This window comes from Telopea speciosissima, chromosome 8 (assembly GCF_018873765.1).
Source record: "Telopea speciosissima isolate NSW1024214 ecotype Mountain lineage chromosome 8, Tspe_v1, whole genome shotgun sequence".
Lineage (NCBI taxonomy): Eukaryota > Viridiplantae > Streptophyta > Magnoliopsida > Proteales > Proteaceae > Telopea > Telopea speciosissima.
In genome coordinates this window covers 49425472-49448832 of record NC_057923.1, presented here as the reverse complement: position 1 = coordinate 49448832, position 23361 = coordinate 49425472, and the positions used below count along the sequence as shown (strand labels likewise).

The 23361-nt window shown below is 39.5% G+C and overlaps 1 protein-coding gene across 1 annotated transcript in view; it reads right to left on the bottom strand.

Annotated features, from left to right (window-relative positions):
• The window catches only part of LOC122671993 (putative ABC1 protein At2g40090), a 46076-nt gene that overhangs the window by 5581 nt on the left and 17134 nt on the right, over window positions 1-23361 (bottom strand). The window contains exons 6-8 of the mRNA XM_043869495.1: window positions 23324-23360; window positions 14863-15081; window positions 14132-14243 (exon numbers count right to left, since the gene is read on the bottom strand). Of these exons, the coding sequence (XP_043725430.1) occupies window positions 14132-14243; window positions 14863-15081; window positions 23324-23360 (368 nt within the window). The remainder of the gene's footprint in view (window positions 1-14131; window positions 14244-14862; window positions 15082-23323; window position 23361) is intronic.

Genomic DNA, 23361 nt, shown 5'->3' with positions numbered 1-23361 from the left:
CCTCGGTACAAAGAGACCACCACCACCAACCCCTCACAATCGGCATCTGTTCCTACTCCAAGTCTTACTTCGAGTCATGTTTCTGGTAAGCCACCTCCTGATCCCAGTCTTGATTTACCTATTGCTATTCGGAAACCAAAAAGGAGTTGTACACAGGATCCTATTTCCACCTTGTGTCATACAATTCTCTAACTCCTGCTTTCCATGCTTTCGTATCTTCTTTATCCTCTGTTTCCATCCCTAACAATTGGCAAGAAGCAATAACCAAACAGAAATGGAAGGATGCGATGAATGAAGAAATGCTTGCCCTTGAGAAGAATCAGACCTGGGATTTGGTAAGTCCTCCACTAGGAAAGAAACCGGTTGGGTGTAAATGGGTCTTTGTTTTGAAGCACAAGGCTGATGGCTCAGTGGAAAGATACAAAGCAAGACTCGTAGCCAAAGGATTTACCCAAACCCAAGGAATTGACTATCAAGAGACCTTTGTTCCTGTAGCAAAGATGAATACTGTGCAGGTTATCATCTCATGTGCTATAAATCAAGGATGGGAACTCCAACAACTTGATGTGAAGAATGCATTCCTACATGGAGATTTGGAAGAAGATATTTACATGGAGATACCTCCTGGCTTTACCTCCTCTGCGACTCAAGGAAAGGTGTGTAAGTTAAAAGAAGGCTCTTTACGGTCTGAAGAAGTCACCAAGGGCTTGGTTTGCCGATTCCACAAGGCTATGGTTGCTTATGGGTATAAGCAGAGCAATGCTGACCATACATTATTTGTTAAAAGGATGGGACAGCAAGTGACCATTTTGATTGTCTATGTTGATGACATAGTGATCACAGGTAGTGATGCACATGAAATCCAGAAGCTGAAGACATATTTGGGCACTGAATTTGAAGTCAAAGATTTGGGGAGATTAAGATATTTTCTAGGGATTGAGGCCGCCTATTCAGCTAAGGGCATATCTCTTTCCCAAAGAAAGTATACCCTAGATCTATTGAGTGAAACAGGGAAGCTTGGGTATAAACCAATAGACACCCCTCTTGAGCCCAACACACATTTGAAGAGTAAGGAAAGTGACCCAGTGGACAAGGATAGCTATCAGAGGTTAGTTGGCCGATTGATATACCTCTCACATACTCGACCAAACATCACATTTGCTGCGAGCGTTGTCAATCAATACATGCATGATCCTCACTCTTCTCATTTGGAAGCAGCATACAGAATACTCTGTTACCTCAACTTCTCTCCTGGAAAGGGAGTTCTTGTATTCTTCACATAACCATCTCCGGATAGAAGCATACATTGATGCAGATTGGGCTGGAAGTCTTGATGCTAGGAAGTCCACATCCGGATATTGCATATTTGTTGGAGGGAACCTAACTACTTGGAGAAGCAAAAAATAAGTTGTTGTAGCTCGATCTGGTGCTAAAGCTGAATTTTGAGCTATGGCACAGGGTTTTGTGAACTTCTCTGACTCAAGGGGCTTCTTCAAGACTTGGGGATGAATGCTGATCTTCCAATGCGGCTCTATAGTAACAGCAAGTCAGCAATCAGCATTGCTCAACCCGGTCCAACATGATCATACCAAACATGTTGAGATTGACCGGCACCTCATCAAAGAGAAATTGGAACAGGAAACAATTTGTATTCCATTTATCCAATCTAGTGAACAGCTGGCTGATATCCTTACCAAAGGGATCAGTAATAAGTTATTTTTTCCTATTGTTAACAACTTGGGCATGTTTGATATGTATGCATCAACTTGAGGGGGAGTGTTGTAATATGGGTTCAGGGGTAGAATAGTCATAAGGGTATTTTTGTCCTTATACTCATTCTAGAATGTTCTTCTCTTTATTATAAATAAAGATGGCTGTAGTCTCTCTGACTCAAGCCAATTTTCAAGGAATTCTACAGAAAAAAACTCAAAACTAAAATCATAACACCAGAAGTTCCCAGACTTCTGCAAGCCAAGACTAAAACTTTATTGTCCAAGGTCTATAAACAGTTTCCCTTCCTAGCAAGGCTACTTCTAAAGGAGAATAATCGAATAGCGATTAAAGATTCTTAAAATATAAAGTATTTATATTTCCTTTTTTCTTCTTTAGTTTCATGTTGATCAAGCTGTGGTTTCATTCTGAATTGAGACTCTAGTGCAAATATATACAGCCTTCCACTCACAAGTCGCAACTTTTCTCTCTAATGAAAGACTAAGAGTTTCTTTGCGAATTCTAGGTCGTATTTGAGAAGTGAAGCTCCTCCATTCAATAGTAATGAACCACACACAATAAATAAATAAGGGTAAATTACACGTCACCCCTTGGTTTTCAAACGAAACTCAGATCACCCCCTGGTTTTTGAAAAAACTCAAATCACTCCCTCTACAGTAACGGTGTTAGTCTGCTGTTAGTTATTGGTGTGAAAGGACTATTTTACCCTTGTACTAAAACATTAGAATTAAATTTACACTACTACCCTTCCTTCATCTTCAACATTGGTCAAAGGTAGTTTAGGCATTTAAATTTATTTAATTGGCTGACATCATCACTTAACAGCATTAAACTAACGGTTGAGACTAATTTGTCATATTGGGGTCTAAACCAGGAGGTGATCTGAGTTTCGTTTGAAAACCAGGGGGTGACGTGTAATTTACCCAATAAATAAATACATAAGAGAAAAGAAACGGGGTGGAGGGGGGACCTCAATTGAGATACTATACCATATCCTGCTGTTGGACCATTTTTATTCTTGGGTTCCCACAAGGCTAAAAGACATTTGTTACTTCAAAATGGATAATTTGGAGTATAACTCAACTCAACTCAGCCTTATCCCAACAAAATGGGGTCAGCGAGATGGATCCTTTAAATTAGTGCGGATGGGGGGGGGTGATTTGATTCAGGTTCAAGGAGCTAAAAGAGCCAGGGGGTAGGCCTAAAATGACTCTTGGAGAAGTGGTAATGTGATTTGATTCAGATTGAATGCTCCTGTTAACAGACTTTGAGTCTCGGGATTAGTGTTGGTGCTAATTAGTGCTAGCACTAATACCGAGAGGGGTATTTTGGTGATTTATTTTTCTGTTTCTTGTTGCCCTATTATATTATATAATGAATAGATGTGGGGACTTCCATTCACATGGCTGGACTCCCCAAGAGTTGCAGCTACACTTTCTTCCTCTCTTTTATTCTTTACATGGTATCAGAGCCGGATTCTTAGGGGCTGATACGTTACTATCCTAGGATCCTGTTCTTCTCTCCATTCTCAATCAAGGACTTGCGACTTCTCAAGGATATCTGACTTGCGATTTTCTAAGGTTCCAGGTTGAAGGGGTGCAGCACCCTATGCTGCGTTTCGGGTATGTTTCTTAGATACTAGTTCATCAGTAAACAAAAGAACTAGGTCTCTGCGTTTGAAGGTTTGGGATTCGACATCGATTCAGGTTTCAAATTATTTCCAGTACAAGCTTCTGATTTTTTGGTTCTTTCTAGGTTATTCCCATCGGTTTTTGGTTGTTGGAATTTGTTTCCTGAATATTTGTGGAAGGTTTTTTTTTTTGGCAATCGATTTTATGAATCAAATTTTGCTGGCTGTTTGAAGATCTCGATTCAAGAGATTCTTGTTTGAGTGGACTGCTTAATATTGATTGGGTTGAGATCAATTTTTTGGGTAAAGAGTTCTTGGTGAATTATTTTTTGGATTAGATGGGTGATTCAAATAATGATACGAAGATTATAGTGACTGAGGTTGTATCCTCTTCCTCTAATTGGATCACCGAAAAGAAGTTGGAAAGTGTCAACAATTTTCTGCAATAGAAGAAGGTAGTTTGATTAGTGTTAACTGGTCGTGATCAACATCAGCACTTGACACAGACCAAGCCTGTTGATGACACGTTATGGGATACTGTGGATGCTCGCATTTTGAGACAGATACTGAATTCTATTGACAATCAAATTGTCGATTTAGTCACTCATATTGACATGGTAAAGGAGTTATGGGAATACCTGGATGTGCTATATTCAAGTCAAAATAATCTTTCTTGGATTTATGAATTATCACAGGAATTTTATCGAGCAGATAGAAAGGGTCACCCATTGACCTAGTACTTCGCTGATTTTAAAAGAATGTATGAAGAATAAAATGCTTTGCTACTGATTAGCTTTGATGTGAAATAGATGCAGACACAGCGAGAGCAGCTCGCGGTTATGGGATTTTTGGGAGGTCTTGGTAAGGAATATGACGCGGTTCGGTCCAACATTCTTGGTGGAGATAAGATAGCTTCTCTTGCAGATACTTTTTCACGGGTTCTTCGAGTGTCCCGTGAAAATTCTTACGATTCTACACCTGTTACTGTTGATAGTTCAGCCCTGGCAGCTTCTAATCATGGAAATAATAGTGGCACTAATCATGGTGGAGCTCGTGGCCGAGGTAGTGGAGGTGGTTTTGGAAAGGTTCCCAATTCTGGTACACAAAATAATCCTAGAAAATTCTGGTTCTGTGAAGAGATGTCATCATTGTGGGAAACCAAGTCATATCCAACGTTTTTGTTGGAAGCTTCATGGTAAACCTTCTCAACAATAGTTTGCCAACTCTGCAACAAGTACAGAACCTTATGCTCCATCATCTAAGGGAAAGGTGGTAAAGATGTCTGATGGAGATTATGCACGGTTTACACAATTTCGGATTTCTCTACCTTCAACACCCTCCACTGCTACTTTTGTCCAGACAGATAATGCCACTGCATATCTATTTTCTTCTCGTTCTTGGATCATTGATTCAGGTGCTTCTGATCATATGTTTGGGGTTTCAGGTAATTTCTCTTCTTTCACCCTTCCAATTCTAGTGTTACATAAGCTAATGGTTCCTTGGCCAAGGTTAATGGTACTGGAACTGGTCATCCCAATTCTTCATTGTCCCTATCTTTCATTCTTCATTTACCTGATTTTCCTTTTACTTTATTATCTGTTAGTAAGCTCACTAATGCTTACAATTGTTCAGTGACCTTTTATCCTGATTTTTGTGTGTTTCAGGATCTTACGACGAAAAAGATGATTGGTAGGGAGCGTGAAAAAGGGGGGTCATACCTACTTGAGGAGGACTCTCCATCGGTTGCTTGCTTCAGTGTTTTGTCTCCATACCAATTCCATTGTCGTTTGGGACACCCATTGTTGCAAAGTTTAAAAAAAATAGATTCCCGTTTCAGTTTTCTTTCTACTTTAGATTGCAAGGTTAAAAGTATCGGTATCGGGTATCGTATCGGTCGGGTGATTTTAAGAGACGTATCGTATCGTATCTTATCGGAGATACGTATCGAACAATACAGATACGCATAGAAATGGTTAAGATACACATGGAAATACATATTTGGAATTTAAAAAAAAAAAAAAAAAAAGCAATATATAACAAGTGTCATGCATAAACACTAAAATGGTGAATGAATAATGTATAACCAAACAAGTGCATTAAATTGAAATTGTTATAGAAGATGAGGTTTCTTACATGTTGTAATCGTCTATAGCCATGAAGAGTATTAGATGATGCAAAGGATGATGTTGTAGCACTCCTTGATTCGGTTTTAGTCTAAAAGTGTGAAAAACCAAAATTAAATGCAAGATTTTGAACTCTTTGTTGAGAGTTTTCCTTCATTTTTTCGTTAGATAGGAAATCTATCGAGTCTGTGAGTGAAAATGGTTTTTTTATGGAATGTATCAATGGTATTGGTACATATCAGTATGTATCTGTATGTACCGGTATGTATCGAGCCGTATCGGCCGATACATATCGATACGTATCAAAATGTATTAAACCACCCACAGAACCCTTTACTAGACGTATCAATGGTATCGATACGTATCGTATCGTATCGGCCCATATCGACCGATACATTTTGATACAATTCAAGGCAGTCCATTTAAAAAAAAAAAAAAAAGAGACGTATCGATATGTATCATATCGGTCCGTATCGTATCGTATAGTATCGTATCAGTCAATACATTAAACCATGTTGTGAGTCATGTCAGTTCGGAAAACTCCACCGAGTGAGTTATTCCCCTAGAGTGAATAAACGGTCTGTGCATCCTTTTTCTTTAGTCCATTATGATGTGTAGGGTCCTTGTCCTGTTACGTCCAACTTGGGATTTAAATACTTTTTTTAATTTTGTTGATGACTATTCAAGAGTCACATGACTTTATTTAATGAGAAAGTCGTTCTGAATTACTCTCCATTTTTTGTGCATTTGTCACTGAAATTCGGACTCAGTTTAATATGCCTATTCGGATTTTACGCAGTGATAATGCCAAAGAATATTTTTCAGCACCTTTCTCTTCTTTTATGGTTGAGCGTGGTATGGTTCACCAATCTTCTTGTTAGCCTTTCCTTTTTAGTGTCGAAGTCTATTTTTGAGTCTTCTATATAAGTTTGTAAGGGAGGCCAGCATTGTACATAAATTTGATTAATGAAAGAAATATTGGCTTGAGCTTTTGTGAAAATCCTGAGACAGGATGGATGAGATGCCTAGGCTGAGATAGTCAACCCTTCCTTTCCCCCATCTTCTTCCCTACTCGATCCCCATTCTTCTTCTATTTTCTGTTTTGTTTTAAAACCTGCAACCAAGCCATCGGGTGTGTATTCAGGAGTTTGCATCAAGGTTTTGAGATCCAAGAGTCATTCAACACCAGTAGTTCGATTGTTGCGGCTTCTCTTTATTCAGGAGATTATTTATTCATGATTACTACTTCAACAGGTTACAAATTTGTGGGTTTATTACTTCTCTTGTGGTTACCAATTTGAGATCCCATTGTACTGGTATTATTGGATTGATCTTTTTGGTAGGAAATACTCTTCATTTTAGATAATGAAACCATTCCACTACTACCAACCCAAAGAAATACCTCTCTGAGATTTACGGTTCATGCCACTTTCTCCTAAGACTCTGTAGGTTTTATATTTGATCCTAGCTGGGATTAGACCTATTCTGGTTCTAGTCTTGCATTATTGGGGATGGTGAATCGCTTCTAGCAGAGGAAGACCTTCCCCGACTCTCAGCCCAAACTAGAATCAATCGATCAAGTTCTAACAATTTCTCAAAAGAACAGGTACCGCCAGTGAGAATAAGAGAAACAACAATAAGGGTAACAAGAAACAAGGGAAGTGAGAAAAAGAAAACAAAGAGAAGAACAAGAGTAAGTTGGAAGACAAGGAGTGAGTATGGAAGATCACCCCTGAGGAGGCGAGATCAAGAATGAGGGAAGAAGAGCGCCACAACTCCACAGCGGTAAAAGGTAAACCAAAATCAAAACTATTTCATTCTTCAAATCTAACTGAGAATCGTTGGCTTACATGCTGTTATATAGAATTAAGCAAAGGAAATTCTAATCCTATCCTATAACTGAAAAACAAAAGTTAACTTTTAACTCTATCTATGACTCAATCAACAAGAAAAAAATAAAATTACAAAATAACTCAAACGCAACTTTTGATGCAGGCCCAGACCAAGGCCACTTGGACCACCAAATAGTTGTAAAAAGATTGGCCCATATTCAAGCTCAAAAGTTACTTCCCACATGTCAAACCCTAAAAGCTCCTACGATATCTCAATCGTCGATTCGAATGAGCTTCTATGGATGAGATTAATTAAACCCTTACATTGCATAATAAAGACTAAGAAATGTTAGTCATGGACTTGCTTTGTATTATGGGCCAAACCTAAGTGCTAGGCCTTGAGCTGGACTTGAACTTTTCAGCTTGAATACGGGTTGATCTTTTTACAATTATTCAGTGGTCCAAGTAGCCTTTTATTCAGTGGTCCAAGTAGCCTTGGTCCAGGCCTACATCAACTTCCTACTAACTCCTATTATTGACTAACTCCAACAACAACTCAGCCTTATCCAACTAAATGGGGTCGACTACATGGATCCTTACCCTCCAATCAACTCTGTTCAAGGTCATACTTGATACAAAGCCTAAGCTATGTGTCGAAGTACTGTTCACGTAACACTGTTCACGTGAACAGTGATTTAAACTCCTAGTTCTATTTTAAGTTATTTACTTCCCTTGTTTTTAGTTTCCTATTTTCCTTTTGTTTCCTATTTTACTTTTGAGTTTGAGATGTGGATTCCTATTTGTCCTAGGAGTCTGCATTCCTAGCTCTTTCATGTAATTATGTTATTATAAATAGAGTGGTGTGTGAGAGGCTGGATATTCATTCTATTCCAGTTTTCCTCTCTTTTCTTTTCTTCATTCTCTTCTTCTCTTCTTCTCTGCTGGTCGACCTTCTTTTAAGTTCTGCTACATGGTATCAGAGCTTCTCTGTTGAGGAGATTTGCTACCTGCGATTCTGAATGAAGGCTATTACAGGCTTCTCGTGTTGGGTGCAGCACCCTATGGTGCTTGTGTGTGATTAAACCCTAGTTCGATGATAACGTAAGGACAACTAGGGTTTCAGATCTGTTTCTTCTTCACGCATGGAGTACAATCTACAATTCTGCAGTTGTGATTTTGGTTTCTGGTTTTTCTGCACCTGCAACTCTGTGTTTTGAAGCTGTTCCACATCTGCGATTCTGTTTTTTGAAGCTTCCTTCTGGTTTTTGAAGCTTCCCTACATCTGCGATTATTTGTCTTTGAAGATTCAAAGGTTCGTGTGTGTTGGACAGATTGGTTTCAACTCAATCTGTTCGATTATGTGTTTTCTGCTTCTCACGACATCAGTTTGTGTGTTTCTCGATCTGCTTAACTCAGATTTTTGAGTTCTCGTTTCATCCAAGTATTCTCTGTTCCACAATTCCCTGTTATGACTGAGACAAAGGACAACTTTAATATTCAAATCACCACCATTAAACTTAATGGTGCTGGAAATTATCTCTTATGGGCACAAGCTGTCCGTGTTTATATCAATGCCCGTGGCAAATTGCAATATCTTTTGAATGATCCTCTTGACATTGGTGATTCTAAAGACCCTATCACTATCAAGATGTTTGACGATTGGATGCGAGAAAATGACACGGTACTTACTTGGTTATGGAATAGTATGGACCCTGCTATCTCAGCCAATGTAATGTTTCAACCCACTGCCAAGGGGGTTTGGGATGCCTTGAAACGACGGTTTTCATCTGAACAGAATTTAACTCGGGTCTATGAATTATACTCTACCTTGTTCACTCTTCAACAAGATGATAAATCTCTTAGCGAGTATTTTAATATCTTACAAGGTATTCGTGATGAAATTCGTGTACATCAACCATTGACCCTTGATTTTGATCTTCTTCAACGCTGGGAAGAGGATTTTTATGTGTCTAAGTTTATAGCAGGGCTAAACACTAGTTATCAATCTGCCCGTGGACAGCTTCTTACTGGGGAAGCAGTCCCTTCTCTTGATGAGGCCTATTCCAGACTTTAGCGGCTCAAACATGGTAAACCTCACTTTGCCAATACTGCACTTTCTAAGGGCCATTCTGAAAAGGCCATATTGAACGAGCCAGTCACTGCATCCTCTTCAGTATCTGCTCCTGTTTCTCGTGATGAGTATCTTCAACTATTAAAGCGTCTACAACAACTTGAGCCACCTTCTCACACTGGTGCTTCGTCTTCTGCTACTGTAGCTCATACAGGTACATCTGCTTTTATTTCTACTACTTCTGCTCCTTGGATTATCGATTCAGGAGCCTCTACTCATATGACAGGTAAATCCTATCTACTTGACAACTCCCACAAGAGCTCCCATCCATCTAAAGTCATTCTTGCGGATGGCTCCTCTACGGATGTGACCTCTTCTGGGACCCTTCATTTTTCTTCCTTTCCCACTTTACAATCTGTCTTACATGTTCCTAATTTTCCTCTAAGTCTTATGTCTGTTAGTACCCTCACCAAGTCTTTAAATTGTTCTGTTACCTACTTTCCTTCTTACTGTGTTTTTCAGGATCTCCAGATAAAGCAGACGATTGGTGGAGGGCGTGAGAAGGATGGTCTCTACTACTTTGAAGAATCTTCACCTCCAGTTGTTGCTGCTAGCCTGCTACATCATCTACTATTTCTCCCTTGTTATGGCATTACCGATTAGGACATGTCTCCCTTTCTAAGCTTCGCAAAATGGTTCCCAGCTGCAAATCTCTATCTCACATCGAGTGTGAGGCGTGTGAACTAGGCAAACATCATTAGACTTCGTTTCCTCTTCGGACTATCAATCGTAGTTCATCCTCATTTTCGTTAGTTCATTCTGATATTTGGGGTCTTTGTCGTATTAAGAGTCAGTGTGGTTTTTCTTACTTTGTTACATTTGTGGACGATTTTTCTCGTCTTACTTGGTTATATTTGTTAAAGGACCGATCAGAATTTTTATCTGTGTTCAAACAATTTTATTATGAAATGCAAACTCAATTTGGTACTTCTATTAAAGTTTTTAGATCTGATAATGCTTTAGAATATGTTCAAAGCGAAATTCCTTCTTTCTGTACTGGTCATGGTATGATTCATCAAACTAGTTGTTCTTATACTCCACAACAAAATGGAGTTGCCGAACGCAAAAACTGTCATCTCCTTGATATAGCCCGTTCTCTTATGATCCATATGAATGTCCCTAAATACCTGTGGGGTGATGCAATTCTTACAGCTTGTTATTTAATTAACCGTATGCCCTCTGATATTTTGGATGGTGTTTCCCCCTTCTCTATTTTATTTCCTGATGACCCCTTCATATTTTTCCTCGTACTTTTGGCTATGTTTGTTTTGTCCACAACCTTCGACCCAGACTAGACAAGTTATCTCCTCGTGCCACTAAGTGTGTGTTTTTGGGGTACTCTCGCACACAAAAGGGGTACCGGTGTTTTGATCCGGTTGCTCGTCAGTATGTTGTTAGTGCCGATGTTACCTTCTTCGAAACTACTCCTTACTTTGGCACTTCTCCTGGTCCTGATAACGCCGATATTTTTCATGTCCCCTTACCTGTTCCTGTTCATACATATCCACCCTTGCAGGTATATCAACGACGCCAGGTGAAGCCATCTCCCGTAGTACCAAACACTTCTTTGCTTCCGCTCTCCACCTCGACTGCAGCGCCTGAGGATCATCCTCTGCCGCCTACTTACCAGCCCATTGCCCTTCGCAAAGGTATCCGCTCCTGCACTCGGTCTATACTTTATCGTATTTCTCAGTTTGTTACTGTTTCTCATCTTCCTCCTATCATCCGCCAGTATGCATTGTCTATTAGTTCTCCTGACATTCCCACCAGGTATCAAGATGCTTTACTTCACCCCGGGTGGAAACAGGCCATGGATACTGAGATGGATGCTTTGATGGATTGTAAAACTTGGTCTCTCACTGATTTACCCTCTGGCAAGGAGGTTGTTAGGTGCCGATGGGTCTACACTATTAAATATTTGCCGGATGGTTCGGTTGAGCGGCTTAAGGCCCGTTTGGTTGCTAAAGGCTTTACTCAGACCTATGGGGTTGATTACTTTGAGACCTTTTCTCCCATGGCTCGCCTCACTTCTGTTCGTGTGCTTATTTCCTTGGCCACCAATCTGGACTGACCCTTATTCCAACTTGACATAAAAAATGCTTTTCTCTATGGGACCCTAGATGAGGAGGCCTACATGGAGCAACCTCCAGGTTATGTTGCTCAGGGGAAGGCTTCCACTAAGGTGTGTCGTCTTCACAAGGCTATTTATGGGTTGAAACAATCCCCTCGAACCTGGTTCGACAAATTTAGCAAAGTGGTTGGTGATTTTGGGTTTGTCTAATGTTTTTCAGATCATTCTATCTTTGTTCGCCATCATCAGGAGAAGATTGTGGTCTTGGTTGTTTATGTTGATGACATTATTGTCACTGGAAATGATTCCCAAGGCATTAGTGATGTTAAAGCTTATCTTCACCGCCATTTTCAAATGAAAGACTTGGGGGAACTCCGATATTTTTTGGGTATTGAAGTTGTTCGTTCTTCCAAGGGTATAAGTCTGTCTCAGCGAAAGTATGTTCTTGATCTACTATCTGATACAGGATTCTTAGGGTGTAAACCAGCTGATACCCCTATGGATCCTAACTTGAAATTTGGTGTTGATGATGGTGATCCGTGTTCTAATCCACATCAGTATCGTCGACTGGTGGGACAGCTTATATATCTTACTGTGACTCGCCCTGATATCTCCTTCGCTGTTGGGGTCGTCAGTCAATTTATGTCTGAGCCACATCAGGCTCACTGGGATGCAGCTTGTCGTATCGTTCGTTATCTTAAGGGGTCCCCTAGTAAGGGACTTATTTATCACAAAAATGGGCACACTTACATTGGTTATTCGACGATTGGGCGCTGCAGGATCGGTTCTAATCCACATCGAGATCGCGGTGGGACACTTATATTCTGGACTCCCCGAATCTCCTTCTTGTTGGGGTCGCCATAGCCACATCGCTCACGATGCGCTTTGTCGATCGTTCGTTATCTTAAGGGGTCCCCTAGTAAGGGACTTATTTATCACAAAAATGGGCACACTTACATTACTGGTTATTCAGACGCTGATTGGGCAAGCTCTGCTAGTGATCGTCGTTCGACGACTGGTTATTGTACGTTTATTGGTGGTAACCTTGTTTCTTGGCGAAGTAAAAAAACAAACTACAGTTGCTAGATCTAGTACTGAGGCAGAATATCGGGCTATGGCTCATACAACTTCTGAACTCATGTGGTTGAAGTCCCTTATGCAAGAATTGGGAATTATAGTGTCATCACCAATGGAGATGTATTGTGATAATCAAGTCGCTATTTACATTGCCAGTAATCCAGTATTTCATGAACGGACAAAGCATGTTGAGGTTGATTGTCACTTTGCTCGGACTGCTGTGTTATAGAAGCTGATCTCTACTCCATATGTTTCGTCAGCCAATCAACTTGGCGATCTTTTCACCAAAGCTCTATTTTGGCCGGCTTTTGTTCCTGGTTGTACCAAGCTGGGCATGGGCGATATATATGCTCCAGCTTGAGGGGGAGTGTTGAAGTACTGTTCACGTAACACTGTTCACGTGAACAGTGATTTAAACTCCTAGTTCTATTTTAAGTTATTTACTTCCCTTGTTTTTAGTTTCCTATTTTCCTTTTGTTTCCTATTTTACTTTTGAGTTTGAGATGTGGATTCCTATTTGTTCTAGGAGTCTGCATTCCTAGCTCTTTCATGTAATTATGTTATTATAAATTGAGTGGTGTGTGAGAGGCTGGATATTCATTCTATTCCAGTTTTCCTCTCTTTTCTTTTCTTCATTCTCTTCTTCTCTTCTTCTCTGCTGGTCGACCTTCTTTTAAGTTCTGCTACACTATGCATGTCTTTCCTCACCAGGTCTGCACCTGGCTCTTTTAGATCCTTCAATCCGAATCAAATCACTCATCTGTACTAGAGCATCCAAAGGCCTCCGCTGATCATGGCCATGCCACTACAAACAACTTTCTCAGAGCTTATCATGTAGGGAGCTACTCCCAAATGAGCTCTAATATGATCATTCTTTACTTCATCCTTCCTAGTTTTGCTACACATCCATCTCAACATCCTCATCACAGTTTATCTATATGATGCTTCTTAACTGCCCAAGATTTCACACCATACATCATAGCAGGCCATATGACTAACTCCAACAAGATAAAATTAAAATTGCAAGTTACATAAATAACCCTAGTTAATTAAATGTCTAACTACATCAACCCCCCCCCCCCCGGCACCCAAAAAAATTCAAGTAAACTGTCAATACTCTAGAGAAATTAATCTTGAGGCAACTTGTAACCATTTCTCAGCATTACAACCTAATTTCAAGTTTCATAACATTCTATATTCATTTAGCCTACTTTCTTGGAAACCTACCCAATTAGCCTACCCTAGTTTTCCCTTTACAGTCAATCCTAGGGGCAAATGATTAAAAATCCAAGCCTTAAACCATCCCATTAGATTATATGGAACTGGTATATTAATTGGCTTCAAAAAGAAAATGATTAATTACTCTAAAATGGAAATATTATCAGTTATTTTAGTTTGAATTGCACATGGAAAGTAAACTGGAAAACAGAGATATAATAACAAAGATCACAGAGCAGTACTCAGATGCTATATCAGTAACAGAAGTAGTTGGAGTGGTGCTATAATAAAGTAACTTTAAATTACCAATAGTCTCACCTAAAATACTCTTCGTGCTAGATGGTAAAGGACGAACCAGCATGTTGGCAGCATGTGGATCACAATGCACAAATCCATGTCTGAACATCATATCTGCAAAAGCTTGGCTAACCTGCATGGTTAGAAGATAATGATTTTTTTATCCTCGCTATATTTTTCCTTCAATGCCAACAGATAAATAATTTTAAGTAAAGATGTCCGTTGCGGACCTCAGCGCAACGGTAAGGTTGCTCCATTGCGACCTAGTGGTCACGGGTTCGAGTCGGGAAACAGTGTCTTCACGAAGCGGGGGTAAGGCTGCATATATTATGACTCTCCCCGTAGTGGCGGGAGCCTCGTGCACTGAGTACGCCCTTTCTATGTCCATAGGATATTTCCAACCTACTAGTCCCATGGGGGCATCAACAGAGAAGTTGATACATACGTTGCAACATAACTCATCCAACTCAAAAGCCAAAAACTGACACAATAGGATTTGAATGATCCAAACATCCAACTGACAAGATTCTTTTGACAATCAATAGCAGTCTAGAAAAGAATGCATAGATCACATAGATAAGACCATACAACAAAATAAATTCCATTGCCAGAAGACTTTTCAAAAACAATCATGATAAAGTAGTCTAGCAGGGACACCACATATTTTGGAAATGCTTCTAACCTAAGTATTTGGTAGCTTAATTTATAAACATGCTCATTTGGTAATACAGTCAATGGAGTAATGAACTTACTAATTTTGCAACTTCATTTGGTTGAATTCCAAGTCTTTGAATTGCCTTCACGTCGCTTATTTGTGCACCATCTATAAATTCCATAGTCAAAAGCTTTGAGGTACTCAAATTCCAATAAACCGTTGGGGCATGCACATAGTCTGCAAGATGAGGAGATAACTTCCTAAAGTTATCCAAACATTTCTCGCTGTTCTTGGCTTCTACCAAGAAATCTAATTCCTGATGGCCACAACTGGAACTAATCAAAATAATGCTCATGAAACTTTTGGGAACTCGCCTTCAAAGAACATATATGTATGAATATTCATTGATATATTATGCAAGATAAACAAATAATTTCAAATGAAATGCAGAAAAGGTGCACCAGAGATGAAATGACCATAAAGGTGAAATCACAGTTGATAAACTTAAAAGTTAAAACAAATAAAATGCAGATCATGTCAAACACAATCCTGCTTTTTGTTCCTGGTAAGCATGGTTCAAGAACTCGGTTTCAGTACTGGTTTGCCCAGCCAAAAAAACCGAGTTGGGACGAGATCTTGGCGAGTTGGTGTATTTTTTTATTTTTTTTTGGAACTCGAAGGCTGGTTTCGGTGGGTTTTAGACCTAGTTTGGGCCTGAAAATTGGTACTCAGCCTATTTTAGGCCATTTAAACAAAATGACACTATCAGATTTTGCAAAAACAAAGTCCAAATAGGAGTTTCATTTCGGACCCTAGGTTGGTAGGCGACAACGTACTAAAATACCCTACTCTACACATAATTGAGTAATAAAAAGCAATCAAAGCATTCAATTAATATAAAACAACTTAAATAAGCATTAGAAATGTAACGTACGGTATTTTACATCAATCTTAACATATATGATATACCTCTATCATTCCAAGCCATGTTTCCGAAGCCAGTAAGGCTCAGACTGTGCCAAACTAGTTTACATCAATCTTAACAGAAAAAATGGTTTACCTTCAAAATTTCTTCAAACTTTAGTTGATTTGTAACAAATCTTGCAAGTTTGATGCAAGTAGGATGCTAATTGACGTCTCCAACAAGTTTTCCGTCGAAAAAAGGTGGAAAAAGCTCAAAAATCAGCTCACCACTGGTTTCACTATCGAGTTCGCCGAGACAGTCGAATTTCTGTCGAGATCTCGACTGTCTTGGTTGAGATCTTTCCCCTTTTAAACATGGGTTTGGTCCACATCTCGGTCGAACCGAGATCTCGACCGAGTCCGTATAACTTTGTATTTTGCCTCCCATCTCGACTCGCTAATAGAAAGAAAAAAAAAAACGAGTTTTACGAGATCTTGCCGAGTTCTGGAACCATGCTGGTAAGGTGTAGACACGAAAGATAAAATGATCATATAAATAAAATTTCATAAGAGCAAATGCATCTACTTTCTGATCTACCTTTTGTGTACAAAATTAGGATGATGTACATTTAATCCAATTTGTACTGCAGTACCAAAGTGCATAGGCCTATATCTACATCAGTGTAGCTGTCTCTGTATGAATTAGTTCACAAAGTTTGACACCACAGTTGCAAATGTGAAGTTCTTACAGTGGTGACTAAGGACTAAATATCCAATCTCCCTCACTTGAACATTGTGGTCAGCTAAAAAGCACATATGCTCACAGCCATGACAAGGACAATGATGATTCACACTCCATCTCCCTTTCTGTCTCTCACTTAGACCTCTTGGTTAATTTTTTGCTATAATCTTCACATTATTGAATCAAAGATTATCTTGACTATGATATATATCCAAAAGAAGGTACTGACTATGAAAACATACCACCTGATCTGTTACCTGTACCCAAACTAGATCCTCTATTGCCCATGAGTAAAAATTCAGATCCTACCTTTGAAGTCTTCTCTATCTGTTAGGTTTTCTTATCATGTGTAACATAAACAGCTTTTTCGATCCTAGAAGAATCCATGACAGAACTAGTTTGCTGAAAAGACCTCATGCGGGAAAATGCAAAAACTAAGCAAAACGAATAACACTAAGCTCCTTCCTAATTCAGTTATAGTTTTAAATGCTCCAGTAATCATCCCTATTCACTTAAATACCAGTGGTTCACCTTAACTAAAAAATATTGCGTTGTTCACAAACTCTTTCAGAACACTTGTTTTCTTTCCTTCTCTTTTTTAAGAGGTGATGACATTCAATTGCATTGTCAACCTTGTTGAAAAATCCAGAAAGAGAGTTGCTAGGAAAGTGGAGCATTCCATCACTACGAAAGCATCGCATCCTAGTTATGGAACTGATGCAATCCAGGGTTAAGATTTAAGAAACCAACTTTGGGATTGCTGTGGACCCACAAAGGTACTTGCTAACTCAAATTAAGAGTGGCAAAACTATAATTACAGTTTAGGGTCCCTTTTAGGAGAAGAAACAAAGTCAGGACTCAATTGGAAACAATTGTTTAAGGGTAAATCTGGAAATTTATATGAAGAGAGGATAAAACAGAAACAAATCATAAATGGAAGGGAAGTTATGTAATTACAGCAAGTGGGGCAAAATGGTAAATAAAGAGAAAATCATCATCTTCAACCTTCGACAGAAACAGCAAGAGGAAGAGACCCCAAGTGCATTCGATTGGACCTTTCCCATAAGGTCTCAAACCTCTTGAAATTCTAGGAACAAATTTGCAATCTCCGACTATGGATTTCCCAATCACAGGTCCCAACAAGTGATATTTTGAAAGGTAAATCCTGCAAAAGGCTATGGGGGAAAAAGGAAGACCAGATTGGTGTCTGGTTTCCAATCTCACGATAGGGTGCACTAGCAGGGCCAGGGACCCTATGGAGATGACACAACCCCTAAAAAACCAAGTCAAACTGGTTTATATAGAGGGAACTCCAGCAAACTTAACCAGTTCCAATGGTACTGCCAATACAGAAATCAAGAGAGGTAACACCAATAATGTTAATGGAGAAAGAGGAACCATGAAGGAGAAAGAAGGGAATTGGGAAAGAAAGAAGGCTCAGAGAGAATTCACAGGATAGGAAAAAGCAATCGAATCAGAGAGAGAGATGTCACTCCAACGCAATAGTAAGTACTAGTAATTCTTCTTCAATCCAAATCTTACTCTAATTGTAGATTGCATGCCTCTATATAAAGAGGAAAAGACTCCTAAACAAATAGAAAATACTAAAAATAACTCTTCACAGCTAAGAAACTCAATCAAATACCCTACCATCTACTTCCCACAAAAAATTTACAAAATAACCGCAAGTAAGGAAAATTCCCATCCATAGTTGTCACGGCGTCATGGCGATCCAAGTCGGTGGAGGGGTGTCACGTCGATATATCGACATGTCGCCCGCCATGGCAACGCCATGGCGAGCATGTCGACCATATTTTATTTTTTATTTTCTCTATTTTTAATGTTTTAATAGATGTATACTCAAGCCATTTTTTTTTTTCTCTATTGTTTCTCAAGTTTTAAGAAGAAAATTCAGAAATCGAAGAAGGAATCGAAGAGGGAAAGAAGAAATCGAAGAGGGAAGAAGAAATCGAAGACAGGAAGAAGAAATCGAAGAGGGACGCCATGGCGTAGGTCGCCATGCATGCTTCTCCAGCGCCAGGACGCCATGACAACTATGCTCCCATCGTGCAACTGCATCAGGAACATTCTAGTCGGGAGTCTGAAACCAGTATACAGAGACATGGTTATATAGGAGCATGCTAGAGAAGAATTCCTATGATTTCGATGAACTAATGGATTAGTTTTGGTAGTCAAAGCGGGAAGGCGACCATGGTGTTTTAGAGGGTAAAAAAACAAGGCAACACCGCCATGGCGCCCGCCATGGCACCCAAGGCGTCCAAGGCGACCAAGGAGTCTGGACGCCAAGGCGTCGCCCTTGATAACTATGGTTTGGGAGTATCATATTACAGGAAATTGGGTTATTTCCATTAATGTTCTTCGAGGATATTTATGGATGCTCAAAACTAATCTATTTTGCATGAAATTGGTGTCCTTTGACAGGTTATTGAGTTACCTATCCAACAAGACCAAGATCTTGCAACATTGATTTGTATCAGGAGAGTAGTTGATTTACTGATATGGTATTGGATATTGATCAGTGATGGGGTTTCTTGTTTATGAGTCTAGTTAGTTTAAGAGTCCTATTTCAAATTTATTTCTTTAGTTAGTAGTTTTATTTAATTAGTAAAGCGTTGAGCACTCAAGGAAGACCCTATATTACAATTAGATATTAGGAGTCTTTAGTATTAAAGAGAGCATAATTCATAGCTTCTTTAGCGTTATTTATAGGACAGTTATACGAACTGAAATGATGTATGGAGCTGACTGTTAGGAAACAACATATAAGCAAACTTAGAGTAGCTGAAATGAGGGTGTTGAGATGGATGAGCGGTAAACTAGAACAGATAAAATAAGGAATGAACAAAAGAGAGCTAATTTAGGAGTAGCTTCGACACATGATAAGTTGTGAGAAAGCCATTTGAGGTGGCATGGATATATGTAATGGAGGCCTTTGAATGCTCCAGTACGGAGTGGTGCTTTGATTCAGATTGGAGCTAAAAGAGCCAGGGGAGGCCTAAAATGACTCTAGGAGAAGTGAGGAAAGACATGCAAAGTTTAGGACCAACAAGAACTACGGATTTGAATAGAGCAGAATGGAGAAAACAGATCCATGTAGTCGACCCCATTTAGTTGGGATAAGGCTGAGTTGAGTTGAGTTGAGTTGAATTGAGTCGAGTCGAGTTGAGTTTTAGGGTTTGTCTTAAGTCCAAGTCTAATATTGTTTTTGGGAAAGGTATGTAGGGCTGTGATGTAGATCGACCAAGGAGGAAGAAAAGAAAGGGCCAGAAGCTAGAGAACCCCATGGAGCCCAATCAGCTGCCATCTCATAGCCAATGTGGGCCCAGGTCCTTGCGGTCTTCATTGGCCAGACTTAGGCCCAGTAAAATAAGTTATACAGTCCATGCATGAGGGCCTTATTAGAAGATCTTCTTTTTTTATTTGTTTCTTTTTTAGTTACTATATGTTTAGTAGTAGGTTCTTATTACATATTAGTTTCTATTTTGTGATAAGACTGCAATCTTTTGTAACAAGGTAGGACTCTCTTACAAAGTCCACCTACTATTTGAGTAGTTTCTACTTCTTTGTGGCTATTTTAAAAGTTGTTTTTAATTTGTAATGTCGCTAGAAGTTAGAACATAAATTAGGAATAGTTTCTATTTAAAAATTGAACTATACTGTAGGTGGGTTGCTTCTCCATGCAAGAGGAGACCCTAGTTACTGTTTTGATAAAAAGAGGGGCTACCACAATAGTTCCCACGATTTGAGTTTGAAGAAAAGAGCTTGGCTTTATGTTTGGGTACTGTGAGAGACAGTAAGGGTGAGAGACCCACTGGTTGGTGAGAGACTGACCAAAGCCATAGGTGTCCCAACGCCAGGACGCCATGGCGGCGCCATGGCGACGCCATGACAACTATGGGCCTTGGTCATATCCTTCTTTCTCCCCTTCTATTTTCTTCTTCTTTCTAGTTCTGAAATATTCTGGCCTGTGATACCTGTTACTTTGGTGTATCTTGACTCTGTTTTATTGCTGTTTTAGAAGACTATGATTTAAACTGTTAGTTACATGCTGTCATACATCTGAGATTTTTACTAATAGAAAGGGCTTGCGGTTGTACTGTTGTGAAGCATTCCTATTCTGTTTTATGAGTTGCATCTTAACAGCTTCTGGTATTCAGAATATGACAAGGTTTGAGTAAGTTGTTCTTAGTCCAAGGGGGCAACAATCGACCAAGAGTTGATTACGATCAGGTCTATTACTTGAGGGATGTCACAGTTCCTAGATTCAGGCATTAAAGGTTCTCTGTTCCTGTGATCAGTAACATTAAGGTACTGTCATTCCCTTTTCTGACCATCAGTTCTTGGAGAGTTGTTGGAGGTGTTGTTCTATTAATCATAACCTTCCTTCGACTCAACTATGGGGCTGAACTGACCTTCAGATGGTTTATCTCTGCTAGTTATTAATTTTGTGTTCTGTCATTCTGAAGTTCCTAGCCACTGGTTTTGACTGATTCTTACATATGTTGATGTACTCATGGAGTGATGACTATACTAATGTTTTCATGTTATTCTATTTCTACCATATGGATGATGAGATATAGTGTTGTTTTTAAATCTGGAAACTGGTGATGCAGAAGCCAAAACCATGATTAATTTGGCTGTTCTTTGATTTTTTCGTTGGAGCCTTTTTATTTGTTTGTTCTTTTAGCCTAGGGTTAAAACAGTCTTTTTCATGGTTTATCTTCTTAGTTCCCCTCCACGATTTTAGAGGGATTAGTATTTTATTTTATTTGTTTTAGTTGTTTACACTTATACTCCTATTTAGAGTATAAGTCCATTCTATGTTTTATAATTAGGATTCAGATTAGGAATCCCAACTCCTAATCTGATTAGGATTGCTTTAGATTGATTATTTGTAAGGCCTTTAGGCCCCCCTTTATTATTATAAATAGTAGAATCGTGGGAGGCTCCCCCACCTATTATGTTTGAAATTTTGTTTCTTCTTGCTGCTGCCGCCATGACTGCTGCTGCTTCTCTGCCTTGTGTGTCATATCAAGGCCCCTTGTGAGTAATATCAAGGGCTAGGGCTGGAGTAATCCGGCGACTCCTTGCATCTTGCAGATCGGGAGGTTCGTCTTCTTCTTCCTTCAAGTTCTTCAAGGTTGCTGCTGCTGAAATTCTGCAATTCCAGTAAGAGTTACAATTTCCTGCAACTTTATCATCTCTTCTTCTTACTTCCATCTAACCTAATCGACTTCCCCAAACCCTAGCTTCATCTACATTCATCACAGCCCTATTCCCTCATCAGATTACACTCAAAACCTAACCACAGGTCCATCACAGTAACCCTCCCACTCGATCTCAGTTGCAGCCTCACCTATCCACTACAAACCCTAATTCCCTCCCTCAACATAAAAACCCAGAAACCCTAAGGTCTGCCTAGGCCTAACCAGCCATCAAAACCCCCACCAAAGTCCAGCCGAACCACCCCCTCTCTGCTAGGAAAACTCGACCTAAAGCCCAGCCCCTAAATCTGCTCCTAACCCTAGTTTCAGCTTAGATCCTAAATCTGGAAACCCAAAACCCTAACCCTAATATTTCTGAATTTCTATTTCTTATTCAAACCTCATTAAAACCTATTCTAATAGACTCCTAAAATTCTGCAGACCATTACCCAATAAAACCCTAACTCAATCTCCCATTCCTAACCCTAATTTTGCCCTAGTTACCCTAAACTGCCCATTCGGCCAACCCTAAAACAGAACCTGGTCCTAAGTGAGATTTATTTCACCTAGGCTACATTAACTGGTTTCTATTTTCAGTCCTTTGCTAATAGCTTGGAATCCAACCATGGGATTTTCATCCTACTTTGAGGGATTGAGGTACTACTAGTTACCTTCAAGTTACCTGATTTTGGGATTAATCTGAATCCTAGGCCAGGACCTGCAGATTTGTGAGCCCTCCAATTCTGTGGGTAGGATTCTGATTTCGACAGTGATGTTAGATGGAATCCACGATGTTAGATGGAATCCACCAGACTGTAAACAACTTTATTTATGGTGTTGAGCTAGTGAAATTGAGCCCTTGAGTATTAGTATTCTGATGGTGACAGCAGACAGCCCAAAAAACCCTAACCCTAATTAATGTAGACCAGTCCACGAGAGATCGCAAACTATAGGTCCAGCAACTATAAATACTTTGATCGGTTCTCAGATTTGCAGGAAATTTCAGAACAATAAATTAAAAAACAAGAATCGAAGAAGGGAAGAAGAAGATAGCGTAGTCTCTCTCATACTCGGGTCTCTCACCCATGGCCTCCCACCGAATTTTGGTCTCTCACTAATGGTATCTCACCATACTCACTCACAGAGCAAAACACAAAGCTATGTTTTTTTTCTCAATCTCATTAATTCAAATTTGTGTCCAAGGCTATAGCCCCTTACTAACTTATATGGAAGACTCAAGACTCAAAATTTTATTTGGAGTAAGAATAGTGCACCATTTCTCCTTATTGATATATTTACAGGGTCACAGCCTGAAGATATTGCTGGTTTGGTTTTCTAGCTCTATTTTATGTCTGATTTTTTTTTCATCACTACTACTACTCTGTCTTCTATTCAACATTAATTACATCTTGTTTAAGTTTTGTTTTGAGATTTTCTCCTTCGAATTCCCTTTGGCCCATTATCCGCAGGCATGATAGGAGATTTCCACTCCCTTTGCTGCATCAGAAGGGTTGGTAAACAGGAAATAAAAGTGACATACACGGATATACACGGTAAACCTAATCTAACTGGAATGTAAGGATGCCACTCAAAAAGATAATACTGTGTCAGGAACTTGAATCTGGTTGACTGTAATGAAGAACTAGTAGAAAAGAAGTAGAACTCAAAAGAAGCAAGAGTAGACTTGCCTTTGGTAAAGTTTCACGTATTTCATCAACCAACCACC